The sequence below is a fragment of the Sus scrofa genome, chromosome 13 (assembly GCF_000003025.6).
Source record: "Sus scrofa isolate TJ Tabasco breed Duroc chromosome 13, Sscrofa11.1, whole genome shotgun sequence".
Lineage (NCBI taxonomy): Eukaryota > Metazoa > Chordata > Mammalia > Artiodactyla > Suidae > Sus > Sus scrofa.
In genome coordinates, this window is record NC_010455.5 from 78,957,583 (window position 1) to 78,972,316 (window position 14,734).

At 38.3% G+C, this 14,734-nt stretch overlaps 1 protein-coding gene across 1 annotated transcript; it reads right to left on the bottom strand.

The window, feature by feature from the left end:
• Positions 719-12,668, bottom strand: DBR1 (debranching RNA lariats 1). The gene is made up of 8 exons (XM_021069502.1): positions 12,222-12,668; positions 11,501-11,625; positions 10,368-10,448; positions 7,705-7,790; positions 6,105-6,329; positions 3,553-3,633; positions 2,941-3,086; positions 719-2,447 (listed from the first exon to the last, which is right to left on the bottom strand). Exons 1-8 carry the CDS (start codon positions 12,416-12,418, stop codon positions 1,769-1,771), a joined length of 1,620 nt encoding a protein of 539 aa, XP_020925161.1. The 5' UTR covers positions 12,419-12,668; the 3' UTR covers positions 719-1,768.

The following is a 14,734-nucleotide window of genomic DNA, read 5'->3' on the forward strand; positions in this document are numbered from 1 at the left end:
GTAGTGTGTTAGTTTAGGTTTAATATTCTGGTGTTCTCCATCTAAACATTCAGGTCGTCTGTATATGGATGCTTCTGCCTTTGCATTTCTGATTCTCCTCATTGTTTTGTCTGATTGTTTTGCTCTTTTAACCAGCATTAAAATGTAGTAGTGGTAGTGGGCATCTTGTTCCTTGATTTTATGCTTACCTTCCTTTAATGGGAATGCTTATCATATCTCCTTGTTAAAGAAAATGCTAGATTTTACTTTTTTTAAAAAAATCAGGGAGTTCCCGTCATGGCACAGCAGAAACAAATCCAACTAGGAACCATGAGGTTGCGGGTTCGATCCCTGACCTTGCTTAATGGGTTAAGGATCCGGCGTTGCCATGACCTGTGATGTAGGTCACAGATGCAGCTCAGATCCTGCGTTGCTGTGGCTGTGGTGTAGGCCAGCGGCTGTGGCTACAACTGGACCCCTACCCTGGGAAACTCCATGTGCCACAGGTGCAGCCCTAAGAAGCAAAAAAAAAAAAAAAGCCACCAGGGAACTCCTGTGCTTTCTTTCTCAATCAGGTAAGCTAGAAGATTGTCTTAATTTTTTTTTGAGAACCACCATTGATCAACTCTATTATTTATTTTACATCTAATTACTTTCTGCTTTTATCTTTATTTCTGGAAAAGAAGCACTAAATGTCATAATTCACAGGACTCAATTAAATCAGCGATGGGAGAAATCATAATTTTTAAAAATACTTTATGTGAGAATTAAAACCAATGAATTATTCAACTCAAAAAATAAACAAAAAATGAAAGGCAATAAAGATAAAATCCCCAAAGTCAGATACTGACAGGATGGAAGCCAACTGCAATATCATTCTCCTGAGTTGGCTCCTGCATTTGGACTGCTGAGGGAGAATAAGATCCTGGAATAGTCCTTGGTTTCCTGGTCCCAAGTGCAGGGCGACAATCTCCTCTGGTGGGCCAGGCATTCTAACCAGAGACAGGACAGGGGTGTAGTTTCTCCACATGGATCTTTAAACACACTTTAACACTAGCAATCCATTATGCAGCATGAGAAGGGCAGCACAGGTGCAATTCAATCCAGCCGGTAATTACGACTCAGTGAGCTGTGCACCAAATGACCTGTACAGTTACTCTAGTTAATTTTATTAAAATTAATGCTAAAACATAATATGTAAAAGTTAACAGGGTTATATTAATCTCAGTAAGTAAGATAGTATGTGTACCAGTGTTTAGTATTTATTTCCTAAAATCTTACCTGCCATCTTCAGTTTCAATTATATTTGGCAGACATTAAGAGCTGACCAGGGAAAATATTTATAATAAATGAAAAGAGAGCATATATAAGTATATATATATAATAATCACTTAACTCTGTAAAAGAAAATATAAATACACCATATTTTATATACCAAAATATTTACAATGGTAGTAACGCCTTGAAGGCAAAAATCCCTGTCTTACTCACCTTTGCAGTGCCATCTTATAGGAGAGTGCCTGGTACAAAGTGTTCCAGACATTCAGTTAAGTGTTTGCTGAAAAAAATGAAAGTGAATAATATATGTTCTCAGAAAAAGGGGTATCCAATCAATATATGAAATTTTAATATTTTTTATCTGAAACATACAAAAGCCTTGAGTCAATATCTAACTAAAGCTTTCTTATACAACTTCATTATTACAAAGTTTTAAGTCAAAGAGCCAACTCTAAAAATATAGTCTCAAAAATCACATATCTACATATACTACTAAGACAAGTAAACTGTCTTAGGCTGTATCATCATCATCCACTGCAGCGTAAATGGCTTGATTCCTCCTCTTGATCTTCTTTCTTTGTTCAGGTTCATGTTCGTTACTCAGCCTCTTCAAGGGCACCTTTCCATCCCCCAACTCCAGAGGCTCACCAGAATTCCCCTCTTTGCCAACTGGGGAACCTGATGTATCATCAGAAGATACAATCATGGAACTTGGCAAGATCCTCACGTCAGAGAAGCTCGTGGAAAAGTCAGAAGCTTGGTCAGAAGGTTCTGCAGAAGGTGTGTTTGTGTCACTGTGTGCACTTACAATACTATCTTCATAATCCTCTTCTTCATCTAACATTATCTCATCTGGATTAATCGAGGACAGGGCAGATGTGTCTGTGTTATATTCACTAGGGTCTTCTCCAGAGTCATTGCTCTCCACCGCATCCTGCCCTTCATAGTCGCCACACAAGTGCTGTTCTTCCTTGGCCTTCTGAAGCCTGACATTAATGTCAGTGATGCCAAGTTGGGCACAAAATTCCGTTGTCTGAGGACTGATCCTATGAACCAACTGCATTTGTGTCTGTGGCTTGCTAGGGTCATAACAAGCAGCTGTTACACTAAAGTTACACGGAACTTTGAGGTCATGATTCAATTTTTCCATTACTTCGTTCATAGCTTCTTTTGTTGCACTGTAATCCCACCTATAAAAGTCCAAAACAATAGCTTTTTATATTTCATCAGCCTTGGACAATAAATGATGAGCTCTAACTATGGACTTCAGGTGTAAGGACAAAAAATTAACCACATTTCAAAATTCCATTTAATAATATTATAATTAATTTAGCAAAGAGCCATTTTGAAATTAAAACACTTCTTAGAAAAAGCTGTCTATAACCCACACCCTAAAACAAGTTCTAATTATTTCAATGTGTGAACCAAATCTCTATCATACAGTTTGATGCACTTATACACTTATTTGGGTTGGTGTTCAGCAGTCCATTTTCTTGGATCTCTTAGATAGAAAACTTGCAATTTTCATACCAGTCAGTAAACTTAAATTGTTCTGATACTCATTTAACAATAATTACCTTGATTTAAAGTAACAATAATACTAATAGCAATAATGATAAAGTGAAAGGGACAAAAATTGTGCACACAATGGAGAGGGCAAATCCTAAAAAAGGTCAGATTTACCTTGTATGCAAGCCATTGTTTTCAGGCATATTCCATGGGCGCTCAGTCACATTAATAAGGTCATTAGTAGCCCTGAGAATAGCAAGCCATTCAGTATCATATTCCAAGTATTCAGGAGCACTGGGGTCATGTTGTATTTCTATTACCTACAGGAAGAAATTGTTGATTTTGAGAAACACATATCTATTTTTAATTTTTTAAGAATGTCAATATAACAATAACATTGTAAAGGAATTTAATTTAGTAGCTTAAAAACATTAATGTAGGAGTTCCTATCGTGGCTCAGCAGTAACAAACCCAACTAGTATCCATGAGGTTGAAGGTTCAATCTCTGGCTCTGCTCAATGGGTTAAGAATCTGATGTGGCTATGGCTGTGGTGTAGGCCTGCAGCTGTAGCTCCAATTCAACCCCCCGCTTGGGAACTTCCATACGCTGTGGGTGCAGCCCTAAAAAAAAAAGAAAAAAAATTAATGTAGTAATGTAACCTAACATTCCCAAAGAAATCTCAGAGTATTCTCAGAACATATAAAGCACTGATAAATTCTGAAAGGAAAGTGAATCACAGGAAGAATGAAACTATATTGTAAAGTTACTTCATTTTTTCTTTTTACCTGAAGAAAGTCTCTGTGGGGCAAGCATTTGTCCAAGGCTAGAAATTTGGTTGCTTTGGCTGACTGTTCTTTATCCTTGACCTAGACAATAGGAAACATAATTTAAGAAAGAATGTTAAGACATCACAGGCAATTCAGACACTAATAGGATGAAAATCTTTATTAGCCATACCCCTAAATGGTGTGTCAAACAAACAACTATTACTTTTCCAAAGCAAGTTAGCTCAACACCCACTTGTGCAGCAAGGCACTTACACTCTCTGGGCTTCAATTTCCTTATAAGTCAAAGCAGAAAGTAATGGTAATAATGTATAACACACATACATCAAAGCATATAACACAAAGATTAAAGATAAGGTAACAGAAGAGCTTGAAAGTAAATTGGCAGAGTTAAAACTATACAACTTTTAGAATTCACCGGAGAACATTTCTATAACTTTGGCTTAGGCAGAGATTTCTTAGATATAACACCAAAGTAGATGTATATATCCATATGATGAAATACTGTTTAACAATAAAAATGAAATGCTGATACATGCTGCAACAGTAAAGAATCTCAAAAGCAAACACAAGAAGGAAACCAGATGCCAAAGATTATATATTTTATGATTCTATTTATATGAAATGTTCAGAAAAGACAAATCCATAGACAAAGAAGATTAGTGGTTGCCTGGGGCTGAAGGGGGGAACAAAGATTGACAGCAAACAGGCACAAAGGATCTTCTGGGGTGATGGCAGCATTCTAGAACTCAACTCTATGATGTTTGCACAACTCTGGAAATTTACTAAAGATCATTGAGTTCTACACTTAAAACAGGTGAACTTTTTGGTGTGGAAATTGTACCCCAATAAAGCTTTTTTTTTTTAAGTGAACTGGTGGAAAGAAACATGGAGGAATCACACACTTGAAGGTCACATTGGGAGAAGTAAAAAATGACTCACTGAAAACAGCAAGGCACAGGGAGGAAAAATGACAAGAAAGAAGCTATGGGGCTGCCTGCTGAGGGCCGGGTTTCAGTTCAGTGGTGCTGAGGGACTAAGAGAGGTGGGAGGCACAGAGGTCATAGGCAGATCTTGGAGCAGAAGGGGTTCTGGGGAAAGGTAATCTTCAGTCTTGGTAAAAGGGCTCAAACAGCACACTGAAGTCACAGGCTGAGGAGCCAAGAAAGATCAAACATATCCTTAATTCAGAGACACAAGTCTCTGAGGTTGACAACAAAAGACAGCGTGGGGAAAATGTGGCAAATCAGATGCTTCTAAAAATCCATGAGCATCGTGAGCCCCAAGAGAGTAACACAGATGTGGGAAAGCTGAATGTCAGAAACAGAAGAGTTGGATGCTGGAAAAGGATATCCCATTGGCAACAGCCCACAGGAAAATGGAAGGAGTAACCTTGCCTGCTTCTCCCAGTGAAGCTGGGGTGTAAGAATAAGCCTACAACAGAGGGGGCCTACAGGAATGTTTTCAGACAGACCCTTCCAAGTGTGTGAGGAGCATCACTTAAGAGCACCTCTCCCACAGAAAAGAGTTTGGTCAAGTAAGTGCAGGAAGTGCTACACACCCCATCCCCTGTCTCAGAGAAAGGCAATGCCCATCAGCACATTAAAGACTCAGAAATTCTAGAGGACTCTGAGAAGAAATCTCTAACTTTGTTAACATTTTCTCAATGTTTTCCCTATGGAATACTTTATGGGCAAGTCAGAATTCAGTCAGAATCAGAGGCGAAAGGAAGAACCACATATTTCCATAAAAGCCTAACTCTTAGGCATAGTTTTAGTTTCTACCTTCTGTCAAGCACCATCGCCCATGCAGTTACCCAGGGAAAACTCTGGGGGTCACTCTAGACTCACTGTCCTCCCTCTGTCTCTAAATCCTGAAGATTCTGCTTCCAAAATCTCTTGGAACCTGCTGCATTCTCTGGGTCTCCACTGTGCCTCAGGTTAGAACCTCATCTTTTGCTTAAATAGCCTCCTCTGCTTCCTGTTTTAAATCACTCCAGTCCACACACAAAACTGCTGCCAGACTAATCTTTCTGAAATGAAACTGATTTCATCACACCCCAACTTTCCCCATGACCTTCTGGTTAAAACCCAAACTTCAGAGCAGGGCCCAGAAGGCAGCTATGGTCTTGTTCCAGCTTCATCTCTCTTGCCTGGGCCACAGGAATCAGCTGCAGCTCCCCCAAAAGCACTACCCTCTCAGACCTCTAGCCTCTGCACACATTGGTCCCTCAACCTAGATCACCCTGATATCTGCTTCTTGCTGGCACCATCACTTCCTTTAGAAAACCTGCTGTATCCCTTCATTTCTCTGTCCACATCTCCATCTCACCACGGCCTGGCTTAGGTTTTCCCACAGTATCCTAGCACTTTCAGTCACAAACTGATTACGCTATTTTATAATTGCTTGCTCCTCCCTTCCCCCCATTGGATACTAAATTACTCATAAAGGGAAAGTTATCTTTGATTTCTCTCACTTTACACCCATTGTGCCTAGCTCACAGATGTTCAGGAATGTTTGTTAAATCAAAGAAGAAACATTTTGTTTTCTACCTGATGCTGCATCAAGGCTGCAAACTTCACGTGAAGGTGCGCAGAAAACCAGTAAGTAGGTTTCAAGTGCTCTAAAAGCTCAGAAGCAGCAGGACTTCCCAATGTGTTATTTTCCACTTCTTGTCGGAAAAAAGATTTAGTCTTAAGAAGTTGCTTCTTATTTCCATAATGATATATACTTCTTGGCCAATCATGAGATAAGAATATGTCCATAGGCTGCTTCAGCTTTGACAGAAAAAGCGAGAAAACTCTTAAAAAACAGATTCACCAAAAGCAATCCCTCCCTTCTCTATACTACCACACAACCATTTAGTCCCGGAGATCTCTAGATTCCTGTGTAATTCATTCTAAGGACACTCTTTAAGGAAGTCACAAATTTTGAGCTACTTCCTCATCTAGGCAAAGAGAAACAGCTTTCTCTGCCTCACAGATCGTCCTTATTTTCTGTTGTAAGGCAGGTCAAGAGAGATATACTTTGATTAGACTGCCAATCAGCTATGGTCTTAGCACTGGGTTTCTAAAATCTATAAGAACTATTTGTTCTTTTCCCTTTTGGTAGAAAAACTACTGTTTTAAGATCCAAAGACACCAGATTTCATTGAGTGTAATGTAAAAAATACAGTAAACCTAAAGATATTTTCCTTTTTTTCCCCCCAATGAACTCATGTAGTACACACCAAAAGAAAAAAGGAAAAAAAAAAAAAAAAAAGCCCTCTCTGTTTACTACAAAAAAATGATATTAGAAATATTTAAGGTAGCTGGTGTCTTCACAAGAACACAAAATATACACTTTCAAGCAATACAAAAAAAAATGCTTGTAAAGTTAAACTAAAATGATTTAAGCAACTGTTCAAGAAAATACAAAATGCAAGATAGATATGACTAACCACTGAAACGGGCAAGGAGTGCTATGAAAATTCAGAGGAGGGGGATGACCTTAAACTAGAACGCTGGGTGGGAAGTGGTATCTAAGCTGGATCTCCAAGGACTGGTAGGATTTAAATGAATGAAAGGGAAAAGGCATTCCAAGTAAGACACTGTTAGGAAGCATCTCTATGCTCCCATTGAGGCTGTGTGTATGATGGGAAGGGCCTGAGTTCAGTCTGAAAGATTCTACCACTTAACAGTGTGGGAAATTTAGGCAGGTTACAGTACCCACCTGAGCCTTAGCCTCTCCACCTTCATGTAACGGAGTAATGCCTAGCTCACAGAATTTTTTTTTTTTCCTTTTGTTATCTCACAGAATTTGAGTGACAGTTATATGAACTATCACAGGTGAAAGCTGCATAGCTTAGTGTCAGGCATTTAATGGGTTCTCAAACAAAACCTGAGTTTCACCTACTCTCCAGCTAAGACAGTGTTTCGCCTTCACAATTTTCCCATATCCTCTATCATCTTCACCTATTATTTATGTTCTATTTAAGTCATTATTTAAAATATTTAATATTTCCTTTAAAGTATCACTTTTCTTCCAATATATATTCTTTAAATGTATCCTAAGTAATAATATCTGAAGTCATGGATCAAATGATCAAAATACATTTGGGTACAGAGTTACTTTAACATTTTTCAAGTCTGCTGTAATGTCCTTTTTACATACCTGTTTTAATTTGTAGACTTCGATATTTCTCACATGATATATACTCCTTATTGTAGACGCATTATAAGGAGGGCACTCAAAATGACCTTAAATTGAAGAAGAGAAATAAACTATATTCAAATCAAATACTGCAAGTACAGATACATACATACATTTACCCAAAACTGACATTTTTCACCAATGCTTGGTTCTTAAAATTTGTATTTAAAAAATACTGCTCACAGGAGTTCCCACTATGGTGTAGCAGGTTAAGGATTGGTCGTTGTCTCTGAGGGTTCAATCCCTGGCCCAGTGCAATAAGTTAAGGATCAAGCCTTGCAAAAGCTGTGGCGTAGGTTGTGGCTATGGCTCGGATTTGATCCCTGGCCCAGGAACTTCCATACGCTGTGGATGTGCCCCCCCAAAAATAAATAAATTAAAAAAACCCAAAAAAACAGTGTTCTCAAAATGTCAGTACTTTCTACTAATAAATGATCACAACCTATAAATCTAAATAACTGAGGGGCTTTTGATTTTTAAATTAAATTTAATTTTAGAATGCACTGTTTATTCACATAGTTTAAGATTTAAAAGATACTATTGGAAAGGTACAGTGTAAAAAGTGTTCCTTCTAGAGAGAGCAATGAGTGCCGATGGCTGGCATGGGAGCAGGGATTAAGTCTGGCACAAAACTTTTAGGGATGATAGAAATGTTCTAAATTTCTATGGTAGTTAAGCTGCATAACTCTATCAATTTACTAAAGTTACTGAATTGTAAACTTAAACAGCACATAAATTTACCTCAATCAAGCTGCTAAAACAAGAGGAGGGGCTCTCCTATTCCTTCCCTTAACCAGTCCTGTGCCTTCTTTGCTTGGTTTTTTTTTTGTTTGTTTGTTTGTTTCTTTTTTCCACTTATTTTGGAGTTCTTATTAGTCACACAAAGAACTGCATCTTTTTCTCTTTTTTAATGATTTCATAGCATTATACTGTATATTAATATTATTCCATGATACATTTAACTAGTTCCTATCTTTTGCTAATACAAACAAGGCTGAAATAAATAAACTTGTTTATATTATTTTGCACTTATGGAATGTATCTGTATATAAATTCCTAGAAGTAGAACTCCTGAATCAGAAGTTTATAATTTCCACAGATATTATCAATTGTCCTCCAAGGAGTAGTTCCACTTTGCACCCACATCTGCCATGTAGGAGATGGCCTATTTTTGTAGACCCATGTCAGTAGTCTAGAATCATGGAGAGCAGGGTGCCAGGGAATAGACTTGTGATTTAACAGTTACACTAAGGATATAAATTTTAGCTGCCAACTTAATTCATGAAATTAGGGGGGGCACACCCGCAGCATATAGAAATTCCCAGGCCAGGGTTCAAACCCCATGCCACAGCAGCAACCACACCAGATCCTCAGATCCTTAACCCACTGAGCCACCAAGAACTCCATGAATGTAAAAATCTGCAACCCACATCACAGCTTACAGCAACGCCAGATCCTTAACACATTGAGCAAGGCATGAGATCGAACCTGCATCCTCATGGATGCTAGTCAGAGTCATTTCCACTGAGCCAAGAAGGGAAATCCCAAGCTATTTCTTTAACTTTAAACTCAAGATATAATCCACTTAGATAAAGTGTGGTATACTTAAACAATAGAATACTATTCAGAAATGAAAATGAATAGATTAGAGTTACATGTATCAACATGGATTTCGAAATATTAAACAAAGAAGCAAGTTGCAGAAAGATATATATAAAATGATGCACTTATAGGAATGAAGTTTAAACATGTTATATGATACAGTTTAAAGTTATTACTCATATACACAATGGACTATTATTCAGCCATTAAAAGGAAAGAAATAATGGCATTTGCAGCAACATGGATGGACCTAGAAATTATCATGCTAAGTGACGTCAGTCAGACAATGAGACACCAACATCAAATGCTATCACTTACATGTGGAATCTAAAAAAAGGACACAATGAGCTTCTTTGCAGAACAGATACTGACTCACAGACTTTGAAAAACTTATGGTTTCCAAATGAGACAGGTTGGGGGGTAGGGGGATGCGCTGAGGGTTTGGGATGGAAATGCTATAAAATTTGGTTGTGATGATTGTTGTACAACTATAAATGTAATAAAATTCATTGTGTAATTAAAATAAATAAATAAATAACAAAAAATAAAGTGATTACTGATATGGTAATGATATAAAATAATCAAGTGAATGATTAACACCAAATTCAGGATAGTGACCGCCTGGTAAGGTAAGGGAGGAGTAAAAGGAGAGAGATGGGATTGAAGACAGATAAACAAAGACCTTCGATTGTATCTGTACTCTATTATTTCTTAAAAAATCAAAACTAAAAATGGGAACATACCAAATAAAACTAGATTGTGGATACACACAACATGTTCCATGTTCTCTACGTTTTCATATGTATAAAATATTTTATAAATTTAAGAATAACAGTGAAAAAGTCAAATTATATATTATGCTTACGTTACTCTGGGGCATGCAAGTTCTAAAGTTTAAAAACAATTCTCAGAATAACAATACTCATTTTGGTATACACCTGAAACTAATATAATACTGTAAATCAATTGTACTTCAATTTTTAAAAAGTAATAAAAAGTTTAAAAAAAAAGAATAACAATACCTTTTCGATAGTCATGAGATTTAAAGATACCAGAGATTCCACCAATCCTCACACCTCGGTATTTTACTACACCTGCCAAACCTGAAAAAGTACATAGTTAAACAAAATACTAGGCAAAAGCAATCTCTTTGCTAACAGTTTAGGCCATGCAGTCCTAAAATTATTTGAAACTTAAGTATCATGATGAGGTTACTCTTTTACATAGAAATATGCCAACAATATATAAGGTGGATAGGGAGGGGAGGACTGGAAGCAGATCAGGCAAGAGACTGAGCAGAAAGGAAGGAACAAATGAAAGGAAGGGTGTGTGAAGAGAGAGACATACATACATAATTTGGTACCTAATGGAATATGGAAAGTATTTACAGGTGAAATAATCTGATGGCCAGGATTCACTTTAAAATATTCCTTTCACCTCTCCCACAAAAAAGTTTAGAGGGGAGGGGTTGAAATAAGGATGACAGAATGATAATAGTTGTTATAGCTACAATTTAGGTACAGAGATTTATTATATCATTCTCTATTACTGTGTTTCCATTTATAATTTTATAATTTCCATTATAAAGTTTGGGGGGAAAAAAATGGGAGTTCCTCTCTAATGGCTCAGCCGTGACGAACCCAACTAATATCCATGAGGAGGGGGTTCAATCCCTGGCCCCGCTCAGTGGGTTAAGGATCTGGCATTGCCTCAAGAAAGCCAATAAAGTTCCAGACCTGGCTGGGATCCAGTGTTGCTGTGGCTGTGGTGTAGGCCAGCAGCTGCAGCTCAAAATGACCTCTAGCCTGGTAACTTCCATATGTCTCAGGCTCAGCCCTAAAAAGACAAAACAAATGAACAAAAAATAGTTTTCTTTTTTAATTTAATAAAAAGAGTAGAAAAAAATAAAGATACTGCAAATAGTATGTAAGGTCTTGCAGTTATAGTAAGTATTGCTAAACACACGGGATGATTCATGGACATATTTTCATGCTTACCTACTTAAATGAACTATTTTAATTAAAACTTCCTGATTAACTATTTAAATCAAGAGCCATTCCCAAAACACCAAACATCTCAAGATGTGGACCAAGTAGTTTACAATCTTGACATGTTCTTCCATCATCAAACCAAGAAATTACCCATGAACACATACCTAAATAATAAATGTTTGGGGCCACCCAGCCACCGTAAGGTAACTCCTGCAAATGATTTGAGGCTTCATGGTTCCCTCCGATGAAAACTGTGAGAACGGGGGCTTTTTTCTCTCCAGAGTAATACCTAGAATATAAGGGGAAAGTTGTCGATTTGCACAGCAGAAATTAGATACAAAAAAAAAAAACAATTGGGCATGCCTATACAATTAAGCCTAGCAGAAAAGCAAAATAAGGTCAAAAAGAAAAACATCTGAGGTCATCATAAAAAGTTTTAAAGCTCTTTCTAAACGAACTGTCCATCCTTGTCCTTAAGAATGCAGAGCTGCCACCCTGGGTTTCAAGCCGATGAGGTCAAAAACTTTGTCAGCTCACTGTTGTAACCTTAGCTTCTAGAATGAAGACTAGCACATAGTAAGTGTCCAATAAAAACTCCGGAATCGTTAAATGAACTAGTCCTAGAGTCCTATCAAGCATAAAATAGATTAATCTGTCAATTTCTACCTCCAGGTTTTCCCCTGAGGCTGCAACCCCTTCTGAAACAAATAAAACAGATGAATGTGAAGAAGAAAAGTGACATTTACTAAGCGCCAGTTCCTGGAGACACAGCGTGAACAAAGACGAGAACGAAGAGACAGCTAGTCGGTGACAGACGGGATTCGAACCCAGCCCGGGTTCTCTGTCCAGCCCCGCGACACCCGAGGCCCAGGCCGCGTCCCTCACCTGTAGAAGGTCTGCATGTGGCGGTACTTGGGTGGCACGGCCATGCAGCGCAGGTCGGCCTCGTTGCGCACCGCCTGGAAGTCTCCGCAGCACAGCAGCAGATCTATCGGCCCGGGGCCGCGCCGCTCCGCCAGCGCCAGCGTCTCATAGATCTTGTCCAGCTCGCCATGGCAGCAGCCGGCCACAGCCACCCGCATCCTGCCCGCCCAAGGCAGAAAGCGCTGCCCGCAACCCCCCAAACCAGAGCTAGGCCAGGCAGAGCAGCGAAGTCCAGACCGATCGCTCAGCTCCCGCCAACCTCAACTGAGATGCCGCCTCCTGCAATCGAGTCTCTGGCAATATAATTCACTTCCGGCTTCCAAATCTCGCGAGAGAAGGACCGGGAGGGGCAAGACCAACACAGGATTTCAGGGAGCTTTCAAATTGACTCAGGCTTCCCTGTCTTCGTGGCTCGCTCTTTGAATCCCAGCAATCTGACAGATGATAAAAATCAAAACCAGGATAGTCAAACGAACAAATAAAATCCCCGGAAATAGCTTAGTTTGATAAAATCAAACCAAACTTAGAACGAACTTCTCACGGCAAAGATGATTGCATGAAAGTGATTGGAAATTAAAAGATTTTTTTAAAAGACACCCTAAAATAAAAATAAATTTAAAATAAAACTCAAAAGCTCACCGAGGATTTTGAAATTATCTCCCTGAAGAGCTTCTAAAATTATCAGGTTTTTTATTTTGCTTTGTTTTTAAGGGGCCGGGCATTCTTCATTTTCCTACCAAGTAGTTGTTTGCATAACTAGATTGCAGGCGAGCTCAATGAAAGCAGATGAATGTCTCGAAACAGTCCAGGAGGGGAAAGGACCCAACTGACAATTGAAGTAGTGGCCAAGACAAAAAACAAAACACCTCTGAAAATGTAATCAAGAAAATAGTCTAATCATGACAATATAGAGACTAATAAATATATCTCAGCTCATTAGGGAAAAAAACTAGATAAAATAGACAATATTCTAGGAATAAAGACACCAAAGTTAATTTAACAATAAGCAGAAGATGTAAACGAAGCAATGCAATAAGTCACTGGAATTAGCAATGAGATCCTGCTGTGTAACACTGGGAACTATGTCTAGTCACTTATGATGGAGCATGATAATGTGAGAAAATAGAATGTGTACATGTATGTGTAACTGGGTCACCATGCTGTACAATAGAAAAAAAAAACTGTATTGGGGAAATAACTTTTAAAATAAATAAATAAAAGCTAAAATAAAATAAAATAAAAAGTTTTTAAAAAGTCACTGGAAAAGTTGTCAAAAACATAAAACCATGAGAGACATTGGGCCCAGAGTGATTTATGGGCAATTTTTTTCAAACTTACAATAGAGATATAATTTTCATGATATCTAAATCAATCAAGAGAGCAAAAAAAAGGGGGAAATCTAATCTTTCCAATTATTTTTAATGTTTTATTTTCCTTATAAAATTTTTTGAAATATGTAAGATACTTTTTACAACATTCCTAATTTTAACTTCTTCCATTTGATTTTCAGTTTACAGAATCTTGAATTCTCTTTTTCTGGATTTTTTTTCTCCATGTAAAAAAAAAAAATTTTTTTTTTTTTTTTTTGGTCTTTTCTAGGGCCACACCCGCAGCATATGGAGGCTCCCAGGCTAGAGGTCTAATCAGAGCTGTAGTCACAGGCCTATGCCAGAGCCGAGCCATGTCTGCAACCTACACCACAGCTCATGGCGACGCCAGATCCTTAACCCTTTGAGCTAGGCCAGGGATGGAACCTTAAACCTCATGGTTCCTAGTCGGATTCGTTAACAACTGAGCCACGACAGGAACTCCCTCTCCATGTAAAAATTTTAATTAACTTAGTGTACCATGAACAAATTAAATCTTTTTTGTATTTTTTAATTAATCATAGTTGATTCACAATGTTGCGCCATTTCTGCTGTACAGCAAAGTAACTCAGTCAAACATATACATTTATTCTCTTTCTTATATTATCTTCCATCGTGATCTATCCCAAGATCCCGGATATAGTTCCCTGTGCTATACAGTAGGACCCCATTGCTTATCCATTCTAAATGTAAGAGTTTGTACCTACTAACCCCAAACTCCAAGTCTATGACACTCTCCCCCTTGACAATCACAAGTCTGTTGTCTGTGTCCGTGAGTCTGTTTCTGTTTTGTTTTGTTTGTTTCTTGCACTGGACTGGAGGCATATGGAGGTTCCCAGGCTAGGGGTCAAATCAGAGCTATAGCTGCTGACCTACACCACAGACACAGCAATGCAGGATCCAAGCCATGTCTATGGCCTACACCACAGCTCATGGCAACACTGGATCCTTAACCCACTGAGCAAGGCCAGGGATGGAACCTGCATCCTCATGCTAGTAAGATTTGTTAACCACTGAGCCACAACAGGAACTTCTGTTCCTGTTTTGTAGATAGCTTTATTTGTGCCATCTTTTAGATTCCATATATGTGATATCATATGGTATTTG

Bases quoted from the DNA above. Each gene is read 5' to 3' on its own strand.
- DBR1 (XM_021069502.1), bottom strand. From the start codon at position 12,418: ATGCGGGTGGCTGTGGCCGGCTGCTGCCATGGCGAGCTGGACAAGATC. The intron at 7,791-10,367 runs GTATTGTTATTC...CTTCAATTTAAG, and splicing joins ATCTCATGACTATCGAAAAG to GTCATTTTGAGTGCCCTCCT. The intron at 3,634-6,104 runs GTAGAAAACAAA...CCTATTGTCTAG, and splicing joins CAGCCTTGATGCAGCATCAG to GTCAAGGATAAAGAACAGTC.